The sequence below is a fragment of the Aquarana catesbeiana genome, linkage group LG08, assembly GCF_042186555.1.
Source record: "Aquarana catesbeiana isolate 2022-GZ linkage group LG08, ASM4218655v1, whole genome shotgun sequence".
Classification (NCBI taxonomy): Eukaryota; Metazoa; Chordata; class Amphibia; order Anura; family Ranidae; genus Aquarana; species Aquarana catesbeiana.
The window spans coordinates 256,589,240-256,612,717 of NC_133331.1; the positions used below are offsets into that span (position 1 = coordinate 256,589,240).

Consider the following 23,478-nt stretch of genomic DNA (forward strand, 5'->3'; position numbering starts at 1 on the left):
TTCCCCGCCAGTGTCATTTCTACAGTAATCAGTGCATTTTTATAGCACTGATCACTGTATAAATGTCACTGGTCCCAACAAAGTGTCATAAGTGTCCGATCTGTCTGCCGAAATGTCGCAGTCTCACTAAAAATCGCTGATCACTGCCATTACTAGTAAAAAAAAAAAAAAAAAATTATAATAAAAATGCCATAAATATATCCCCTATTTTGTAGATGCCATAACCTTTGCGCAAACTAATCAATATACGCTTATTGCGATTTTTTTTATTTTTTTTTTTTACCAAGAATATGTAGAAGAATACATATTGGCCTAAACTGATTTCAAAATTGTCTATCTTTTTTTAGTTTGATAGCGCAAAGAATAAAAACCGCAGAGGTGATCAAATACCACCAAAATAAAGCTCTATTTGTGGGGAAAAAAGGACGTCAATTTTATTTCGGTACAGCGTCGCACGACCACGCAATTGTCGCACTGCTGTATCGCAAAAAATTGCCTGGTCATTGGGGGGGTAAATCTTCCAGGGGTGAGGTGCTTAAAAACGAATTTGGTGGGGTTCTACTTTAACCATCTCAAAAATAAATAAATAAATATAAATATATATATATAGAAAATCCCCAGTACTACTGTTTTTTTCTGGAGGCGATTCTCTGTTATGTAAAAGTGATCTGAGTGGCTATACAGCCACTGGATCACTTCAACAGGTGGCAGAAGGAGGTCTACCCCCCCCCCCCCCTTCCTGCTGCCACCACCTTTACCAGGCTTTCCCATCAGGAAACCTGGTAACTATGTGACCAGTTTGGTTGCATACCCTGGTAAGAATGGCGGGAACAGATGTTCCCGCCCCTGTTCTGTGACTTTCGGTTTGGGTTTGTTTGTTGACAAGCCTGTCATGGCCCATGCTATCACAGGGGATGTTGTTCATTCCTTATGATAAAGTTAATACAAAAAATATATAAATAAATGAAGGCACAGTGTAAAAATAAATAATATATATATTTTTTTTTAATGTGACGTTCCCCAATCCCCCTGTGCTCATGCATGAATCGTAAATGCATATGTAAATGGCGATCGCACCACACGAAGTATAATTACAAACGTCCATGCAAAAGCAATAATTCTAGCACCAGACCTCCCTGTGTATAGCTAAACTGGTAACCTGTAAAGGCTTTTAAAGCTTTGCCTATGAAGATTTTTAGGTACTGTACTTTAGCGCTGTACCACGAGTGTGCGCAGTTTTAAAGCATGACATGTTTGGTACAGTTAAACTTTGGTTTGAGAATAACTTGGTTTAAGAGCATTTTGCAAGACAAGAACATTTTTTTAATCAATTTTGACTTGATATACAAGTGATGTCTTGATATACAAGTAGAGTCATGTCACAACTGAGTATAAAAGAGGAGAGAGGCGCCTCTAAGTGTAGCAATATGGTTACATTTAATGAAGGCACAACATTTAGCAACTCACATGGTTGATGATTAAAAGAGGCACATCTAAGTATGCAGGCATCCGGGGTAAAGCTGTCCACATAGACCGTCCTCCTCACCGCCATCGACGTCATCCCTTCCACACTGTGCTGTACGAGCGTTTCAAGCCTTGCTTTCAGATCGCTCTACTGCAGGGTAGTCTTCCCGGCCACGATTGCAGACTTACAGCGGTGAGAAATAGTGGTGCGGAGGATGACCTATGTGGACAGCTTTACCCCGGATGCCTGCATACTTACATGTGCTTCTTTTTTAATCATCAACCATGTGAGTTACTAAATGTTGTACCTTCATTAAATGTAACCATATTGGTACACTTAGAGGCACCTCTCTCCTCTTTTATACTCTGTAGCTCCTGCTGGATTTTGCTTCTAATCCCCTTGTGGAGGCTTCCATTTGTGGATGGACATTTTATGGTTACACAACCTGGTCACATTGCTATAATCTTTTTATATGGACCTTAAACTGAAGGACCTATGAATAAATGGTTGTGGAACGAATAATTTGAGTTTCCATTATTTCTTATGGGAAAATTTTCTTTGATATAAGAGGGCTTTGGATTACAAGCATGTTTCTGGAAGGAATTATGCTCGCAATCCAAGGTTTTATTGTATCTATTTACTTGCCGTAACATCATCTGTTATATTTTTTCCAAAACAATTGGGTATTGTGTATGTGTTCACTAAAATGCATTAAAGTGTATTTCTTCCAGAAAATTTGCGTTTGAATAACCGCTGCGCAAATATCATGCATCATAAACAATTGCAACAGCCACCATTTTATTCTCTAGGGCCTCTGCGTAAAAAATATATATTATGTTTGGGGGTTCTGAGTAATTTTCTAGATTTTTCCATGTAGAAGAGAAATATCAGAAGTGGTTAAAGTCCAGAAAAATACGCAGCTGCAGTTGGAGCCTCCCTGCACTGCAAGGGTTAAAAGCTCGATAAGTATAGGGGTAGAGGTATAGGCTGTAATACTTATCTTATTCCTCGCTCCAGCAGGCTTCCTCCATGCTTGGCAGCTGCACTCTGACGTTATTACATACAATGCAGGATATATAGTCCTGCATTGTATGTGAGGATGGCGAGGGCCCACCCACAACTTGAATCGTCAGAGAGAAGAGGAGAAAGCCGGAAGCCTGCCGGAGTAAGGAAAAAGGTAAATATTTGTAAAAAGTATTACATCTTATTCCTCTACGCTGCACGGGTACTTTTTTTTTTTTAAACCGAGTTCGGCTTTAATAACCTAAAATATTTGTCTTTATAATTGAGCACTCCAGTTTTAGCTACCCCTTGGTGCTATGGAGTTCATCTTAAGGTATGTTCAAGCACCTGCAGATGCTCACATGTATATTTTATTGTCTTTCTTATTTACTGTAAATTGAGAACCGGTACAGGTTCACTTAATTTGTACCACCCCAGATGCACGTATTCTTTCCTTTGCTCTCCTACTTTTCCATTCAGCCATCGGGAGCAACACGAGAAAGCTCTGTAAATTAGAGCATTCACAGGGTTGCGCACGTTCTCCCCATTGGAGGTCTTGGTGGCCAAACACTATGTATGTTTAACCTACTAGGTACAGAGTGGTGATAATCCCAATTTCCCTTTAATGGAGAACCACCAAAAACACTTGTAAAATAAAATATAATAAACTGAAGATACGTCTGAATAGTTGAGGTAACAGGTTCCCTCTTTGAATATTTAGCGCCAGGCATTTTATAAATTAATCTCTAAATTGACAGGGCCTTTTTTGGTCCTTTCCACCCCTTTCACTTTGCTTCTTTTCTCTCCTTTGCTCCTCCTCAGTGAGGATGAAGAAGACGATGAGGATATCTTTAGTGAGGAAGAAATTTATAAAGACGACCCCAGAGACAAGAGCTACAGACCCCAGATGAACAGGTAGAGTGCTCATGTGTTCATCTTTTACTGCTTCCCAAAGAGAACCTGTTAGGATCATCCTGGCTTTACTTCTTAGTGACACATGGATCGGATATGAAGATTGGCAGTTTAGGCTTTGCAGGCTGCTTGTTCCAGGTCAATGAAGCCAGGATCAGGAAGATGGCCCTGCTGCATGTTCATAAACAAGTTAGCACTGGCAGCTGGTATAATATCCTGACAGGTTCTCTTTATAGCGTTTCTTCAGAAAGAGTAAAGTAAGCTTTCCACTTGATGTGGGTACATAGAGAAGCCTCTGTGTCAGCAGCGTAACCCAGCAGATTAGCTATTCACCTAGCACTGCACAATTGAGACTGCCAGCATTTGGCAGCACTGCTGAGCATCTTTAGGACGTAACAGACCCCTTTTCGAAATGCATTGGTTGCCAGCATGGAAAAAAGTGTCAGATGGGATCATTTAAGCCTAGGAACTCATCTACTGTAAATGTAATGGGATCTCAAGTGCATAAAAAGAAAGATTATTGATCTTAAATGGTTACTAAACCCACAACAGATAAATTGATCTGTATATGCAGTAAAGCATGCTTGTTATACTCACTGTAGAACCTAAGGGGCTAATCCTGTGCATTGTGTAAAAAGCCTGTTTGATCCTGTCTACTCTGATCCTCCCCTTCTTTCACCATCTACAATTGATCTGCTGATAGAACAGAGCCCTGGAGGCACTCTGCACATGCTCAGTTTGGTGTATTTTGCTCAAGTGTTTTTTGTTTTTTTTGGGAGGGTGTATGTGATCAGCACATGGCCAATCAGCACTGTCTAGACAGAAAGTCAGGGGTCATGCAGCCTCATAGGTTGCTTGGTTGCAAATCCTTTGCAGTCAATTACAGCCTGAAGTCTGGAACGCATAGACATCACCAGACGCTGGGTTTCATCCCTGGTGATGCTCTGCCAGGCCTCTAATGCAACTGTCTTCAGTTCCTGCTTGTTCTTGGGGCATTTTCCCTTCAGGTAAGTGTATGTGTGTCAAAGTCAACAATCAAGAGAAGACTTCCCCAGAATGAATACAGAGGGTTCACCACAAGATGTAAACCATTGGTGAGCCTGAAAAACAGAAAGGCCAGATTAGAGTTTGCCAAACAACATCTAAAAAAGCCTTCAAAGTTCTGGAACAACATCCTATGGACAGATGAGACCAAGATCAGCTTGTGCCATAGTTATGAGAAGAGAAGAGTATGGAGAAGGAAAGGAACTGCTCATGATCCAAAGCATACCACCTCATCAGTGAAGCATGGTGGTGATAGTGTCATGGTGTGGGCATGTATGGCTGCCAATAGAACTGGTTCTCTTGTATTTATTGATGATGTGACTGCTGACAAAAGCAGCAGAATGAATTATGAAGTGTTTCGGGCAATATTATCTGCTCATATTCAACAAAATGCTTCAGAACTCATTGAACGGCGCTTCACAGTGCAGATGGACAATGACCAGAAGCATACTGCGAAAGCAACCAAAGAGTTTTTTAAGGGAAAGAAATGTAATGTTATGCAATGGCCAAGTCAATCACCTGACCTGAATCTGATTGACCATGCATTTCACTTGCTGAAGACAAAACTGAAGGGAAAATGCCCCGAGAACAAGCAGGAACTGAAGACAGTTGCAGTAGAGGCCTGGCAGAGCATCACCAGGGATGAAACCCAACGTCTGGTGATGTCTATGTGTTCCAGACTTCAGGCTGTAATTGACTGCAAAGGATTTGCCAATAAGTATTAAAAAGTGAAAGTTTGATGAATGATTGTTAATCTGTCCCATTACTTTTGGTCCCTTAAAAAGTGGGAGGCACATATACAAACTGTTGTAATTCCTACACTGTTCACCTGATTTGGATGTAAATACCCTCAAATTAAAGCTGAAAGTCTGCAGTTGTTTGTTTCATTTCAAATCCATTGTGGTGGTGTATAGAGCCAAAAAGATTAGAATTGTGTCGATGTCCCAATATTTATGGAAATAACTGTATATACTGCTGATGAGAAAAGGTATTTAGCTACTTATATTTCCGAAAATAATTGCATGTTCTGTGTACTGTAGGAGACCAGATATAGTGAATGCGGGCTCCAGGGTTTAGTAACACTTTAAGAGCATACAATGAAAACATATGGGTCGTCAGTGCTGGTATAGGTAGGTATTCTGAGTAGGACAGTCCATTCAATTGGCAGCCAGGGTTGAAAGAAGCAGAAAATGTTTTTTAATCAAGAGGAAACCTCTAATGGGACAAGTGTTCAGTGATAAGCAGCCCTCTGTTTATTTATAACAGACATACGCAGACTTTTGTTGCTGATCATCATCTGAAAATACAAATTGCCCTGCTACTATGCTAATCCTCTTGGGCGGGGGGGGGGGGGTTATGAAATAGGCAGCTGAAAAATTAAGCATTCCTTTGCAAAACTGAGCTCTGCATGTTAATCTCCTGAATACATGGTATTACATAGGCAGGATTTTAGCAAAAGTCATTAAGGTGGACAAACCCTCTAACCAGTTCTTGCCACGGTTTATTTTAGATCTGGTTTTAGAAATCATAGAGCCCCGAGTTTGTCCCATGAAAGGTAAAGCAGTATTAAACCCAAAAACAAAAAATTATTAAAGCACAACTAAACCCTCCTATCCTTTTAAGCCAAGGAAGCTACCATTTTAGTCTGTGTTTGATCTGCAAATACCATGAAGCTGCACATGTGATCAGTTATGACTCCAGCCATTTGATGATTTGACAGTTTGCTTGAGAGCATAAGCAAATGTGACTATTACATTCCCGTCATGTGGAAATGTAACTGTGCTTTGAAACCATTGAAAAGATGGGTTTAGTTCCACTTTAAATTGCAGCTTACCAATTCAAAGATGTGGTGGCTGCATTAGCTTTCTTTTTTTGGGAGTTGTGATGGACCCGTCCCACACTCTGCTTGAGTGCTTCCGTCAGTATACCGCTTCCTCCTGTCTGAACATAGATATCAGATATTCTATTTGCATATTGCAACCAAGAACTGGGCAGGACTCGTTTGGCTGCAAAACTGGAACTTTTATTGCGCAAACGTACACATAATATACAGTTGTGTGAAAAAGTATTTGCCCCCTTTCTGATTTTTTTTTTTTTTGCATATTTGTCACACTTGAATGACATAGATCATCAAAAAAATGTTATTATTACACAAAGTACCCTGAGCAAATACAAAATGCAGTTTTTAAATGTAAAACGTGAAGTACTAATGCGCCACTAAACGTATAAACAATATAAGTGGTAAAGTGCCCAAGTGCAGCAGATAAATATAAAGCAGCTGACATCTGAAGTGTTGCCAGCACCAAAGGTAAATGTAATTTGTGGTGAAGCAGCGCTAAATACCTCTACAAAAATAATAAATAAAAAATTACTAATAATGATAAAGTGCTAATACTATTCCCGAGTATCTCTGGACCAATCTTACAGTTTAAAGTGCTAATAATAAAGTGCTTATATCAATCTCACTTCTCAATATGCAAAAAAAATGCAATAATAGTGACATCAAAACAATATACTGTATATACTCGAGTATAAGCCGACCCAAATATAAGCCGAGGCACCTAATTTTACCACAAAAAACTGGGAAAACTTATTGACCCGAGTATAAGACGAGGGTGAGAAAAGCGCAGCTACTGTAAGTGCAAAAGAGGGTCAACAATGCCCATTTGCAGCCTCACTGTGCCCATTTGCAGCCATAGGTCCCCCGAACTTCAAACTCAGTAGTTAAGGGTTCCTAGATGCCCCCTAGCTGCAGCCAAAATTTGGGGTCTCTGGACCCAAAGGGTCCCGAAATGACATTGCTGCAGATGGACACAGTTGACCGATTTTATTTTCATATCTCGGGGCCACTTGGTGCTAGGAGCCCCAAATTTGGTGTGCAAACCCAGGGGAACTAGCACTACAACATATCCAGCTGGGGTTCCTAGCACCAAGTGGCCCCGAGATACAGGGCCCCAAATTCAGTTCGGAAAATGTCATTCTCTGCTGCAGAAAAGTGCTTGACATTTTCCGAACGGACTTTGGGGCCCTGCATCTCAGGGCCACTTGGTGCTAGGAACCCCAGCTTTGGATATGTTGTAGTGCTAGTTCCACTGGGTTTGCTTTGCACACCAAATTTGGGGTTCCTAGCCCCAATAGGCCCCGGGATATGGGGGCCCAAAGTCGGTTCGGAAAATGTCATTCTATGCTGCAGAAAAGTGCTTGACTCGAGTATAAGCCGAGGGGGGCATTTTCAGCACAAAAAAATGTGCTGAATAACTCGGCTTATACTCGAATGTATATACAGTATATAAAATTCACAGGGATGACTAATGTGACTTCAAATGCTAAGCAATAGTCTCTATAGGAGTAAGTGCAGCAAAGAAAGGAAAAAGTCCAAATGCAGATAGTATAATAACATGTAGAAATCCTTTTAACCACTTGCCGACCGCTGCACGCCGATGTACGTCCAAAGTTTGCCGGCGGATATCGTTGTTATGGCAGCAGCTAGCTGCCATAATCCCGGTATCCCCGTTTTCGTGCGGCGGTTGGCTTTCAGATAAAAGTGGTCTCTGCGGAGGATTCATCACATTCAATCACTTTTATCGGTGGCGGGAGAGGGCCGCCGCGATCCGGTGCCCTCCGCCGCTTACGGGAGCCGTCGGTAGCGGCGGAGGCGATCGCATCCTTCTCCGTGCTGTGCCTGGAGACGAGTGAGGCTAAGATGGCGCCCACTCGTCTCCATGACACTGCTGGGCGGAAGCGACGTCAAAACGTCACTTCCGCCCATACGTCTTAAAGGCACATTTTTTTCAATGTTTCTTTTTTTTTTTATTGCATTTTAGTGTAAATATGAGATCTGAGGACTTTTTGACCCCAGATCTCATATTTAAGAGTTCCTGTCATGCTTTTTTCTATTACAAGGGATGTTTACATTCCTTGTAATAGGAATAAAAGTGACACAATTTTTTTTTTTATAAAAAAATGTAAAATAAATAATAAAAATAAATTTAAAAAAAAAAAAAAACCCCTGTCCCGACAAGCTCGCACGCAGAAGCGAACGCATACATGAGTAGCGCCCGCATATGAAAACGGTGGTCAAACCACACATGTGAGGTATCGCCGCAATCGTTAGAGTGAGAGCAATAATTCTAGCACTAGACCTCCTCTGTAACGCAAAACATGCAAACTGTAGAATTTTTTAAACGCCGCCTATGGAGATTTTTGAGGGTAAAAGTTTGACGCCATTCCACGAGCGGGCGCAATTTTGAAGCATGACATGTTGGGTATCAATTTACTCGGCGTAACATTATCTTTCACAATAGAAAAAAAAATTGGGCTAACTTTACTGTTGTCTTATTTTTCTATTCAAAAAAGTGAATTTTTTTCCAAAAAAAGCGCGCTTGTAAGAACGCTGCGCAAATACGGTGTGAAAAAAAGTATTGCAATGACCGCCATTTTATTCTCTAGGGTGTTAGAAAAAAAACAATACATAATGTTTGGGGGGTTTCTAGCAAAAAAACCTGTTTTAAAAATGTAAACACCTAAATTCCAAAACGAGGCTGGTCCTTAAGTGGTTAAATGATGTTTCATTTATTAAGGCAAAAAAGCTGTCCAAACCTGCCTGGCTTTTTATGTGAAAAAGTAATTGCCCTCTAAACCTAATAACTGGTTGTGCCACCCCTTGGCAGCAACAACTGCAATCAAGCGTTTGCGATAACTAGTAATGAGTCTTTCACATTGCTCTGGAGCAATTGGTTTAGATCAAAGCATATTCATATGTTAGAATGACCCAGTCAAAGTCCAGACCTAAATCCAATTGAGAATCTGTGGCAAGACTTGAAACTTGCTGTTCACAGACACTCTCCATGCAATCTGACAGAGCTGGAGCTATTTTGAGCTATTTTGCAAAGAAGAATGGGCCAAAAATGTCCCTCTCTAGATGTGCAAAGCTGGTAGAGACATCCCCAAAAAGACTTGCAGCTGTAGTTACAGTGAAAGGTGATTCTACAAAGTTTTGACTGAATACAAATGCACGCCACACTCTTCAGATTTTTATTTGTAAAAAATTTTGAAAAACATTTATAATTTTCCTTCCACTTCACAATTATGTGCCACTTTGTGTTGATCACATAACATTCCAATAAAATACATTTACGTTTTTGGTTGTAACATGACAAAATGTGGAATATTTCAAGGGGTATGAATACTTTTTCAAGGCCCTGTACACCTTGCCTATACCCAGCAGCTTCCTCAAAGCCTCTTTACACAGGGTGACTGGTCCCTGTAGGCTGTAAAGGGTGAGCCTGCTGGGTTCCTGTTATAACTCTACTTTCTGCACAGACTATGTGCAGCACAATGATGATGTCACTGCTATTAATAACAAGGTAATATCTAGGTTTGCAAAGTCATTGGGTGCGCACAAAGCGGGTTTATATCTTTTTGAAAATATTTAAATAAAAGCTTTTTTGTTCTGAGTTCCGCATACGTGTTAAACTTCACTTAAATTCTAGGAATTCATTTTTAAAGGTTAGGGTCGGACTAATGACTAGAAGTACTGGAGAGTTTAGGAACATTTTGAGACCGCTTCGTTTTGGATGCTGAAATATCAGCGCCATACTCCCAGTGCCAAAAACAAAGACACGGGCCGCAATGAATACTGTGCCAACGATTACACCTGAACCTTGCAAAGGTGACCTGAAGCAGAAAAGTTACCCTGCATTCTCTTCTGCTTCTTTGGTTCTTTCTGGCTGTCCTAGTAACATTTATGTATTCTCTTAGGTCATCTGGAGGACCCAGGCGCAGAGGTCCACGCAGCAGGAAAGAGTCGGGTACTGTGGAAGTGAAGATGGAAGTGAAGGAGGAGAATCCAGTTCCAGGCCCAGAAGCACCTAGAAAGTGAGTGGTTTAAAGCCCATTTCATAGGGAGGAACCTTTTAATGTTAGAATGATGTGAGAAAACTGTAAAGCCTACTGGATGGAAAGGAGCAAATGTTATGGATGGATATGGATGTTTTAGTGTTGCATTTTGCACTCATGGTTATAAAAAAGAGTGGAGTGTTTTTATAGGAATTGGTTGGGCTTTATTGGCAGTAGTTTTTTTGGAAAAATGTCAACCAAGTTAAAGTGTTTGTAATCCTTTAGATTCTTTTTGTTTTAATAAAAAAAACCAAACCTGCTGTGAGCAGCCCCGATCCTCCTCTTCTGGGGTCCCCAACGGCGCTCTAGGCCCTTCCTCTCCAATGGGTGCCCCCATGGGCTCGCTCCTGAGCCCTTGCATCCTTTGACGGGGACTCACCCCCGTTTCACAGGATTTGATTGGCTCCTGCTGCTATTAATCTGTTCAATGAGGAGAGAGACAGCAGGTGGAGTTGCTGTGCTTGTGCACATCACTGGATCGAATCAGGCTCAGGTAAGAAAAATGGGGGTCTGGGGGGGAGCTGCAGCACAGAAGGTTTTTCACCCTAATGCATAGAATGCATTAAGGTATAAAACCTTGAGGCTCCGTTCACATCTAGGCATTTTTCTGCTGTAAGCCTCAGCTCTAAAAACACCTAACAAGATAAATCCCATTCATTTCAATGGTCCCTATTCATATCTGAGCGTTCTGTCACCTGAAGCAAAACGCCCATCGCTCAAAAAAGTAGAGGAGCTTCTCTTTTGGCAGATTACAGGCGTTTTACTGCTTTTACATTGACGATCTTTTAACCTTGAAAACGCCTGTACAAAAACACTGCAAAACTGCAAAAATGCCTGTAAAATAGCAATGCCTAGATGTGAACAGAGCCATAGACTGTACAACCACTTTAAGGAGGGTGTCCTAGTGGGTTGTGGACATAGAGATGTACAGCACTTCACAAATGTCTGTATGGTAGAGGGGGTACGTTACATGCAGATTGTACAACTTATTGGTTTGACATGTGTGCACAGGCAGGATCAAAATAATACGTGATGTAAAATAAGAAAGCCCTGTAGCTTGAAGTGCTTTTGAAGCCATTGCTTTACTACTACTAAACAGATCCTGCTAGAAACATAGGGGAAATGTCACTTTTTGGCCTACACATTTGCTGTTGTACTACAAGACTATGTGATGACTCCAACAGGTAAACCTATGCAACTTTATGATGCTGCTACTGCTCACCCACTGCCCTGGCAAGGCTAAGCACCAAGAGAGAAGAAATGGTCACGTGACCGCTTGCCAGTAAGAAAAGAATGTTTATGGCAATTTTAAAGCTAGAACAATTACTCTGGGATCCATTCTACCTCAGCACAGCTGAATTCAGAGCAGGTTTAGCCCTTGGAGCCATCATACTGCCTTCAGTTGTCCAGGGGAAGTAAACCACTGGTCCTCTGCCATGCCTACCCATTCCTCACACCAACTTCTACATCACCACTGTGTCCTGTAGCGACATGGGAATCAGTGAGAGGAACCATAGCACGCATCAGGGTCTACAGAAGATGGACATTCCTGGAAGTGTTGCTTTCTGTAACAAGACTTCACAGGAAAGATTTTCAGATCGGCGGTGGAGGGGTTGGCAGGAAAGGTTAGTTTATGCTTTTTTCCACTTGTACAACATTAAAGTGGTTCTAAAGTCAAACATTTTTTGTTTATGCGTTAAGGTAAAAAAAAATCTTTCCCTAGCTGCTCCTCCCCTTCTTCTTACAGGAAACACAGGCAGCAGTGGGAGTCATTGGCTCCTGCTGCAGTCAGTTAAATACTGTGAAGGGGGACGTGGCCAAGCCGCGCTCTGTGTGTCTATGGGCGCATGCAACCTGGCTCAGAAGCGTGCCCACATAGGTGCCCCCTTAGCACAGCACGTTGGGGGGGCTCTTGGAAAAGAGGAGGAGTGGACAGCACTGGCAGGGGACCACAGAAAAGGAGATAAGAGACTACTCTGTGCAATATCCTTGCACAGAGCAGATAAGTATAACGTGTTTTTATTTTAGGGGAAAAAAAAGACTTTAGTATCACTTTAGAAAGCTTTTGTAGGTGTCAAGACTTTAGTGTTTACCTGCATCCTAAAGTCTTTTTATATTGGTAATTCAAATTTTCTTTATCCTGCATCCCTTCTCACAGGAGGGGGCGCAAGCGCAAGGATGACAAAACTCCAAAGCTCCCAAAGAGGAGGTGAGTAGATGCTTGTGTGGGAAAATGAACTGAACTGCAGTTTTAGTATGCCATGGCACACACGCTGTGCTTCCTGAGACTTCACAGACCTACATAGTTAGGTCTGGTTCACCCTACTGCAGGGGCCACACTTTGCACAGGGAAAAGGTCCATGCATCATTTTTTAAATCGCAGCCTGCATGGAAGCCACAAGTGCAGTGCAGTTTCCAGAGCAGGAAGCAGCTGCTGCGATTTCCAGTAGGATTATTGGCACCCATGTGCATCTCCTGCATTTTTCTGTGCGGGTGGTTGCAGCTGCATAAACAGGTGTGGACCCGCAGCAGGAATCACCCACAGATGTGTGAACCATACCTTAATCTGGTTGAAAAGGAGACACAGGTCCATCCAGTTCACCCCACAGAGAAAAAAAAATTGTGATAGGTCTGTCACAGAAAAATGTTTTAGCTGACCTTGTGTATAAAAAGCATGCAAGAAAATACCACACCGTCAAAATGTATCATTTACACAGCCCTTAGTGTGAATAAAACAGAACTTATGGGAATTTTAGAGACAATGTCACAGTGTGCTAAATCCTCCACATGCAGAGACATGCGACACGCACTTCAGGTTTTAATTCTGCTTAAAAAAAAAAGTATTAACTAGAAGTAAAACTTTATTGACTAGTTGACTAGAAATCAATGTCATTGCGACTAAACTCTTTTTTGCAGAGGTAAACACATTAGAGGGAGGAGCCTAGGCAGGCTGAGTTTTGACTCCTAGTCAGTAAGCTTTTTTGTTTCTTGTCTGTTGAGGGACACAGGAAGTTACATAGTTACATAGTAGGTGAGATTGAAAAAAGACACAAGTCCATCAAGTCCAACCTATGTGTGTGATTATATGTCAGTATTACATTGTATATCCCTGTATGTTGCGGTTGTTCAGGTGCTTATCTAATAGTTTTTTTAAACTATCGATGCTCCCCGCTGAGACCACCGCCTGTGGAAGGGAATTCCACAACCTTGCCGCTCTTACAGTAAAGAACCCTCTATGTAGTTTAAGGTTAAACCTCTTTTCTTCTAATTTTAATGAGTGGCCACGTGTCTTGTTAAACTCCCTTCTGCGAAAATTTTTTATCCCTATTGTGGGGTCACCAGTACGGTATTTATAAATTAAAATCATATCCCCTCTCAAGTGTCTCCTCTCCAGAGAGAATGTCTTTCACCTTCATTATATGCTGCCACCTAAAGAAGGATTGAACATTGTCAAACAAAAAATGAAAAACCTGCCTAGTATAACGTGCTTATGACATAAACGTGCTTTTAGTTGCATAGTCTGGTTGAAAAAAAGACACAAGTCCATCTAGTTCAACCGATAAAAGGAAAAAAAAATACAATCCTTTATACACAATCCTGTATACACAATCCTATACACATAATCGATCCAGAGGAAGGTGAAAAACCCCAGCAAAGCATGATCCAATTTGCTTCAGCAGGGGAAAAAAATTCTTCCTGACCCCCCGAGAGGCACTCGGATATTCCCTGGATCAACTTTACCTATAAATGTTAGTATCCAGGTATATTATGTACATTTAGGAAAGAATCTTTTTTTAAAGCAATTACCGAGCTGGCCAGAACCAGCTATTGAGGGAGTCTATTCCACATTTTTACAGCTCTTACTGTGAAGAAACCTTGGAAAAGTCCAAGGTAAAGAGTGAATGCTTATACAAAGCATTGTGTGTGTATTAAAGGATAAGTTCACCTGCATGTTATATTGGTATTTAGGATGTAACCTGTAGCATGTCTAGTACCTTGGGGGTGCAATGCTTTACATGCTCCTGTGGGAAAAATAATAAATGCAATTTTTTTTTCCTGCATAAATATGTGCGTTTATTTTTTAGCCCTTAGGCTGCTTTGCCAGCGTTCTTCTTTTAACACAGATTTTTTTTTTTTTATTTCCTTTTTGCCCTGTTTAGAAAGAAGCCCCCTCTTCAGTATGTGCGCTGTGAGATGGAAGGATGTGGCACAGTTCTGGCACACCCTAGATACTTACAGGTAAGTAGATGCTCTTCACAGAGTAATAATTAAGCGATTCTGTCACAAAAATAAATCTTTCTAATTAAAGTGCCCCCTGCAAATAATACATAGAATTCTCACCTCTTCTGCTGCCTGTGCCACTGATCTCTGCAGTAGCAGAGAGAAACTGGCGACTGAAGATCCTGCAAAATACCAACATTCTTGTAGTGTTGATTTTGCACACCATTAGCTTCTTCCCCAATCAGGAGTGACAGCAGAAAACAGAAATGTATTTCTTTTCAGATTTTTACATTCTGCATATTATGTCCATTTCAAATCTGACAGGTGCTGCAGGGAAGAAGAACCTCTGCAAGCTGTTGGGGTAGGGTGGTTGCTGTCTGCATGGCACCGTGTTACACCCTAAATATGGGTGTAACATGGTTTTAAAGGTAGATTTAGGCAAGCCATAGATTATACAATTTTCGCTTGATTTAACGTTGATGGGGTGGAATCTCTCCCACAGCGCTGTTGTGTTCTGCTTGCGAGACGCCTTTCCTGCCAGTCTAACACACTGATCACTCCTGGCTGCTTTAGCCACAAACAATGATTGTATGAAAAAAAAAAGCAGGTTGGTTGTACTGAAGTCGATCCATGGATTGACTTAATTATAAACGGCCTGCCCATAAATGGATCGAATCTCAGCCGATCCCTGCTGAACTGACCGAGATTCTATCCATCTATGGTCAGCCTAAACCTTTAACTGCTCAGGTATTATTCTGAAAAGAAAAGGTTAGCAATGACAGCCACCATGCTTTCTTAGTACAGGATTCCCTTAAGCCCCTCCTAAACCTATTTAAAGTAGAAGTAAACCTTCCTTTCCTTTACAACCGAGGAGGGCGCCACCTGAGCTTTTATTCAGACTGCAGTTTGCCATGGTGCTGCACATGCGATCGGTTTTGACATCAGCCATTTGAGGGCTTAAAGTTTGTTTGAGAGATGACAGAAGTGTACCGGCGACTGTGATAGTTATTACCAGAGGCATGCAAAGCAGTGCGTGAATGAGGTTTAGAGGTTTAAACAGATAATGGCAGAACTAGATGATTTCTTGTGATTTTCCTGGATGTGTTGCTGATTCTCTGGCTCCAGTATTTTCTGTTTGGTGACAAAGGTTTCAGTTACCCGGATCATGAGGGAGGTAGGTAGGTCTCTAAATGGGAGTAGACGATGGAATTATATGCTCCAGCCACAACAGGGTTTTTCCAACTTCACACATGTGTAACTCAAAGAGTTTTTTTTTTTTTTTTTACACCACCCCCAGACCTTACTGATGCCATACAATGATTGGCTACCTTTTAACAGCGGTTCCAGCCCCACGTCAACCCCTATTTGCTTGAATACTGACATCTGTGATTGCGCTGCTTCCACTGTTTTGATGTAATTTCTGCTGGAATAGCGGTGGGCCCAGGACTACGGTCATAAGGATGGCCAGATGTATTGTATGTGATTTGAGGTGTCTTGAGGGACAGGTTATAGTGTGTCATAACCAGGAATGAACATGGGAAACAAATTTGTTATTATAGTGAGCCCCATTGAGCAGAACAAGGAAGATACTCAAAGTGTTACGAAACCCACAACAGTAAAATCAGTCTGTATATGCAGAATAGCATGCTTGTTATACTCACTGTGGAACTTAAAGTGGTTGTAAACCCTTACAGACCACTTTCTTTATCGTACATCACAGGACACAGATCCATAGTATTAACTATATGGTTATATATGCACCTTCAGGTCATGGACACTGGCACACTCAAGACAGGAAGTTCACTCCCTATATAATCCCTCCTCCTACCAGGAGTACCACAGTTTTTTCGCCAGTGTCTAAGGTGTTGGTCACGAGTGTAGATTTTCTCTGATGAGCTCCGCTGGAGTGCTCTCTATTGGATTTAAACAGCCTCCACTGACCGGATCCATCCAAAGTGCCACTGAGGCCAAGGTGGATGGTTCCCGGACTTCGTATAAGAAGAACAAGGTTTTGCCTGTAACTGGACCCCGGGACCCAGTGCTTTGGTCATTCTCACATTACCATAAGTTTTTCCTGGTGGGGTGCTATACGGGTCCAAGGGAGTGGTACCCCAATAAAAAGGGACCCGGTCCTTGAAAGTTTGCTAAACACAGCCCGCCGTGATGGGTGAAGATTGGATCTGTCTGATATCAGCAGAAATCCTGCGGCGGGGATAAGGTAAGGGAAGAAGCTTAGGAACTGTAAAAAGTGCACCTATGGTTTTTCTTCCTTGGGTAAAATGTTGTCATGCCTTAAAGTCTCCACTAGAGGGAGTAAATGCACATACCTTAGTAAGTTGTCTCTCAGTTCAGCTCAGTGTCACAGATGATAGCATGTGTGTGGGCTCGGCCAGTAGCATTTCTCAGGGGGGTTTCCTCATTCAGGGAAAAGATTTGCTTGGGGGGACTAAGGGGCTGGGAGGTTCAACAGTAGTTGGTACTCCCCCTACAACCCCCCCCTCCCGCAGGGGGTGCGGCGGCTTCCCCTTGCTCTATATTTCCCCACACAGGTCATGTAAGACCATAAGGCCGGCCTCTCCTCCCTCCCCGCCTGCTGGGTCTGCCATTGGCAGTCCCGAATGTTGCACGTACAAGCTATTTTGACCTTTAAGCAGGAGAGAGGGCGGGTGACGAATGGGGGGGGCGTGGCCTAGGCGCGGCGCCGTGTGCGGGACATAGCGTCCACGAAGACACACGGTGCAAGAGCGGGGGAAGCGGAGCCCAGAAAGCAGACTCTCCTCAGCTAGCAGCTGGAGAGTACAGATGTTAATCACACAGGAGCGTAGGGGGCACATAAGGCACTGCATGCAGGCATTCCCAAATTGAGGAAAACGAATTTTACTCAGCACCAGGCTGAACTTTTATTAGTGTCATTCTATTGCTAGACTATAGTTCAGCAAGTAGTGCATTGTCAGGTCACCTGTATCCAGGAGACAGATGCACCCCGTTGGGGTCAGGAGTGCACAGCTATGATAGTGGCCTAAGGCTGACTGCTGCGGACGGAACTCGGGGTGGTTCAGGAAGGCAGGTCCCCTGGAGCACCAACACGGATCCCACAGTGAGTTAGAGCATAGATTCCCCAGGGCGTGGAGTCTAAGAGCCACCAGGTGTTCACCAGAGCCTCTAGTGGTGAGGATGGACTGGGCTGCAACTTTCTCCAGGTCGCGGCCCCCAGGGTCTCCCAGCTCACGCTCACGGTAGGCTACAGGAGGATGGAGAGGAAACAGCAGCCCAGGACAGCAAGGGATAGTAAGGAGGTAGCCAAATGTCGGGGCGACTAGAAGACAAGGATAACAGAGAACACGCCAAAAGTCAGGGTCACAGGCAAACAGGGATAGTCGAGAACGCGCCAAAGGTCAGGGTCACAAGCAGACAGGGATAGTCGGGAACACGCCAAGATCGGTAACAGAGACAAACTCAGATCACACGGCAAACAGGAAGCCAAACACACAATATTGCACGGCAAGGCAGGCTTGGAGAATACGGTGTTAAATAGTGGTTCCTGTTGAGTCTAGGGTGGAGCCACACAGAGGGAAGATTACTTAAGCATGCAGGTGTGAGAGTACAAGCCTCAAGGCTGATACACAGACCAGGTAAGAGACAGACAGGTCATGAATGTATTACTGCAAGGTCATGACATGCATTTACTTAGTGCCTCTGCTTTTGTGCTTAGGACTATGCCTCCCAAAAAGGTCAGTGCAAACACCTCAAAAAAGGTTCTTAAATCATTACCCCTAGGCGCTGAGGACTTTAATCATGTCTCCACATTGTCTTCTGAAATACCAGAAGTGGCTAGCCAGGGTGAGTCATTGGAACCTGTGGGTGTTGCAGCTGCTTCTAACATCTCAGCCCCTGTATACGTGACTGAAGATGCGTTTTCCTCCGCCCTGTTAGGGCTAGAGGAAAGACTAGCGGCTTTAATCGCATCCTCCATCCCTCTCCCCCAACTCAGACCCTTTATCAAGGGAACAGTGGGTTGAGGATGAGGTATTACCCTCAGGGGATCAGGAGGAAAGGCAATCCAATGACTCCTCTTCGGAAGGAAACAAGGGTGGATGAACCCTTTTCAGCCTCGCAACTGCTGCCCCTAACTGAGTCAGCTGAAAGTTCCGTTTCTTCTTTGGGTTCCTTAAAACCTCAGCAGACTTTGCATGCGTTTCCCGTCCATGCATTACTAGAACAGCTTATTTATGCTGAATGGGATCATCTGGGTAAGCATTTTCTCCCTCCAAAGAGATTTGCAGTACTTTATCCCATGGAGGAGAAATTCACCAAAAGATGGAATGTACCGGCAGTTGACGCTGCTATATCCAGTATGAATAAAAGTCTAACTTGTCTAATAGACAATGCTCAAATGCTTAAGGATCCAACAGATAAAAGGTTGGAATTCCTGTTAAAATACTCTTTTTCTTTGGCAGGTGCAGTTACTCAGCCTGTAGTCGCTGCAATAGGCATCTGTCAATCCCTAAAGGACCGGTTTAGACAAGCCCTTAAGGAGGTTCCTGTACAACAAGCCCGGGATTTGGCCGAACTGCCAAGAGCATTATGTTTTGCTATAGACGCCATTAAAGATTCTATTCACCAGGCGTCTCGCATTGCGCTTGTGCTAGTACACATGCGTAGGATCCTGTGGTTGAAAAATTGGTTAGCTGAAGCACCATGCATAAGGCTCCTGACTGGTTTTCCTTTTCATGGGGATCAGCTATTTGGGGATGATTTGGACAAATACATCCAAAAGATTTCAAGTGGGAAGAGTACTCTTTTACCAGTCAAAAGAAGGAATAAACGCCCTTCATTTAAGCGGGCTCTTTCTCCAGCGCCAGGGACATCTGCCTGTAGGCAGTCGCGACGGCATCTGCTGTCAGAGTTTAGAGGAAAGCCTCAGGGTCAGGCCCAGGAACAAAAGAAGTCCTGGGGGCGGAAACCTGCAAAACAGAATTCTAAAGCCTCATTATGAAGGGGCACCCCCGCTCGTCAGGGTGGGGGGAAGTTCTCAGAAGTCTGGCAGGAGGAAATTCAGGACAGATGGGTCATCTCCACGATAGCTCTAGGGTACAAACTGGAGTTTTGGGAATTTCCACTGCCTCGTTTTCTGAGGTCAAACGTTCCCAAAGATCCAGGGAAAAGGCAATCTCTGTTTCTGGCATTAGACCGATTTCTGGCTCAAGGGTTGATCATGCAGATCCCCACAGAAGAGCAAGGGTTGGGGTTCTATTCAAACCTCTTCACGGTACCAAAACCGAATGGAGATGTCAGACCAATTCTAGATCTGAAAGATCTAAATCAATTCCTGAAGGTACGCTCTTTTTGCATGGAGTCGATCAGGTCGGTGGTTTCTATCCTACAAGGAGGAGAACTTCTATCGACATCAGGAATGCATACCTGCATGTTCCTATATTCCCCGCTCACCAAAGGTTTCTGCGGTTCGAGGTAGAACAGCATCATTTTCAGTTTGTAGCCTTGCCCTTCGACTGGCTACAGCACCCCGGGTATTTACAAAGGTTCTGGCTCCTCCTCTAACAAGGCTAAGGGCGCAGGGCATTTCAATCCTGGCATACCTGGATGATCTATTGCTAATAGACCAGTCGGTGGCCCGTTTGGAGCCAAGTGTGCCCATTACAACCAAATACCTGAAAAATCTAGGTTGGATTCTCAACCTAGAGAAGTCTTCCTTAAAACCACTAAAAAGGCTGGAGTACTTGGGTCTGATTATAGACACAGCCCAGAAAAAAGTGTTCTTGCCACAGGCAAACATCAACGCCATAAGAGAGCTGGTGCAGATGTTTAGGTCGAAAAGAGATCCCTCCATTCGCCTTTGCATGAGGTTGTTAGGAAAGATTGTGGCTTCATTCGAAGCGGTCCCCTATGCCCAGTTCGATTTGAGACTGTTGCAAAACAGTATCCTGTCTGTTTGGAACAAAGCAGTTCAAGTGCTAGATTTGCCAATGCGGCTGTCCCCAAAGGTGTCCCAGAGCCTCAGCTGACAAGGAAGTTGGTGTTCTTGGTTGCTATGTCCTCAGCAAGGAGGGTTTCGGAATTGGCTGCTCTTTCTTGTAAAAAGCCATATTTGATTATTTACGAGGACAGGGTCATGTTACGTCCTCGTCCAAGTTTTCTGCCGTATAGGTCCTAAAGCCTGGGGGTGCCCTGCCGGTTGTGTCTCCCTCCCCTCAAATAGCATTGCTATGGGACGTTCCATATAATTAATACTATGGCTCTGTGTCCCGTGATGTACGATAAAGAAAATCTGATTTTTATAACAGCTTACCTGTAAAATCCTTTTCTTGGAGTACATCACGGGACACAGAGGTCCCTCCGCTCTTTTGGGATTTGTGTGTATTGCTTTGCCACAAAAACTGAGGTACTCCTGGTAGGAGGAGGGGTTATATAGGGAGTGAACTTCCTGTCTTGGGTGTGCCAGTGTCCATCATCTGAAGGTGCCTATATACCCATATAGTTAATATTATGGCTCTGTGTCCCGTGATGTACTTCAAGAAAAGGATTTTACAGGTAAGCTGTTGTAAACATCCTATTTTTTGCTACAGGTAAGCCTATAATAAGGCTTACCTGTAGCTACCCAGGATATCTCCTAAACCTGCACGGTTTAGGAGATATCCCCTGTATTTGCATGTGCCGACGTCATCTGTACATGCGCACAGACACAAACTGAAGCAACTATGTGCCGTTGCTTCAGTGAGTGTGCCGTTACCGCGTGCACGTGCGGGAGTGACGTCATTGCGGCTCCGGCCAATCACAGCGCCGGAGCCGCGATACCCAGAAGTTACCCTCAGGAGTGATGATGGCCGCCGGAGCAGTGTACGGGCACCGCAGATTGGGCTTTGATCTCAGGTGAGTATTGCATAATGAGCTAGTATGCTGTGCATACTAGCTCATTGCGCTTTTGTCTTGCAGGTGTTAGTTTTTTTTCTTTTTTCAAAGTGGGTTTACAACCACTTTAAGGGGTTAATCCTCTGCATTGTGTAAAAAGGCTGTTTTATCTTGTATGCACAGATCCTTCCCTCCTGCACTATCTGGGGAAGGCCAGCTAACACAGGCAGGGTAGCCGACCTGCACATGCTCAGTTGTGTCTTTTATGCTGGAAAGAACATTTACTTCTCAGAGCTAGCCAGGTCACATGATATTGACATCACATATGTGGGTGTGTATACAGGCTGTAGTGGAAATCCCCTCCTACTTGAACTCTCAGCACTGGAGAAACTGTGCAGTTAATCACCGTGGTATACGGATCATCCAAAAGGTATATAGTGGCAGTATTTTAATATAAAAAGATTTATAAGCTGTGGGCACTGTGGGGGTGGATGAACTATTTTCATATTACTGGGTTTAGTAACACTTGTAAAACCTCACATATACCCAGTGAAGTGAACAGCCTGAGATGATACACTGAGATGAAAAAAATCTCCCTATATATACATTTTACATGTATATCTGCTGTCTTCAGCTTGCTATATTCCAGTGCACATCATGTTAGAATTTTTCTTCCTGTTCCAGAGGGGGAAGGGGAGTCTTGGCATACACTGTGTGTGAGCTGATTAGAGGAAAGGCACCTGCCCCCCCCCCCCCCCCCCCCAATCACATAGGCAGAGGAACGAGGAATCATGCAGAGCTGTGCTGTAAATAGACAAGCTCTCTGCTAATCTATTTATAGCACCCACCCCGACACAAATTTCCAGCTGCTTTTATCTCCTGTGTCAGAGAACTTGTCAGAAGTTATCATGCTGATAACAGAGGAACAGAGCAGAAGCAAGACACAGTGCTTTGGCGAGAGATAAGTAAACACTACAAATATATGTGCCTAGGTCAAATTTCATGAATCGGGTTTACATCCACTTTAAGGGTGGCGTGTAAGGTACTTTCCTGGCAGGCTTAGGTAAATGTCACAGCACCCTGCCTCATATCTTCTTTCAATAGCATTATCTGAAAGAACACATTCTTGCCATCCCTTCTTTAGACATGCATATCCCTCTCTGCTGGCCAGTTTGGTGCTGCAGAGTTTAGCTGTGCAATCTGCTGATCAGCTGCACATACACATCTGAAGGGATGTCTGGATTTGTTCTTAATGCTCAGGAAATGATTGATTTTAGAGAAAGCTAATAGCTGTGAGAGGCAGTCAGTGAGAGTGTGGTTCAGTAGGAGGGCAGAATGATTGCTTAAAGTGATTGTAAAGTCTATTAACCCTTTCATGACTAAGCCTATTTTTGAAATTTGGTGTTTACAAGTTAAAATTCGTATTTTTTGCTAGAAAATTACTTAGAGTTCCCAAACATTATATATATATTTTTAGCAGAGAATCTAGAGAATAAAATGGAGATTGTTGCAATATTTTATATCACACGGTATTTGTGCAGCGGTGTTTTAAACGCAATTTTTTGGAAAAGGGACACTTTCATGAATTTTAAAAAATCCAAACAGTAAAGTTACCCCAATTTTTTTGTATAATGTGAAAGATGATGTTACGCTGAGTAAATAGATACCAAACATGTCACCCTTTATAATTGCACGCACTCGTGGAATGGCAACAAACTACGGTACCTATGAATTTCCATAGGCGACGCTTTAAATTTTTTTTACGGTTACCAGGTTTGAGTTACAGAGGAGGTCTAGGGCTAGAATTATTGCTCTCGCTCTGACGATCGCGGCGATATCTCACATGTGTGATTTGAACACCGTTTACATATGCGGGCGCGACTTCCGTATGCGTTTTCTTCGCTGCGCGGGGACGGGGGCGCATTAAAAAAAAATTTTTTTAATTTATTTTTATACTTATAAATTGTGTTTAAAAAATTTTTTTTTTTTTTTTACTTTTATTGCTGTCACAAGGAATGTAAACATCCCTTGTGACAGTAATACATGATGACAGGTACTCTTTATGAAGG

At 43.0% G+C, this 23,478-nt stretch overlaps 1 protein-coding gene across 4 annotated transcripts in view; it reads left to right on the forward strand.

Annotated features, from left to right (window-relative positions):
- The window catches only part of ZFP91 (ZFP91 zinc finger protein, atypical E3 ubiquitin ligase), a 112,861-nt gene that overhangs the window by 68,251 nt on the left and 21,132 nt on the right, over positions 1-23,478 (forward strand). For 3 of the 4 annotated variants that reach the window (XM_073597053.1, XM_073597054.1, XM_073597056.1), the window contains 4 exons: positions 3,290-3,382; positions 10,184-10,300; positions 12,480-12,530; positions 14,482-14,560. In XM_073597053.1, the coding sequence (XP_073453154.1) occupies positions 3,290-3,382; positions 10,184-10,300; positions 12,480-12,530; positions 14,482-14,560 (340 nt within the window). The remainder of the gene's footprint in view (positions 1-3,289; positions 3,383-10,183; positions 10,301-12,479; positions 12,531-14,481; positions 14,561-23,478) is intronic. The other variant, XM_073597055.1, reaches the window with a different exon arrangement.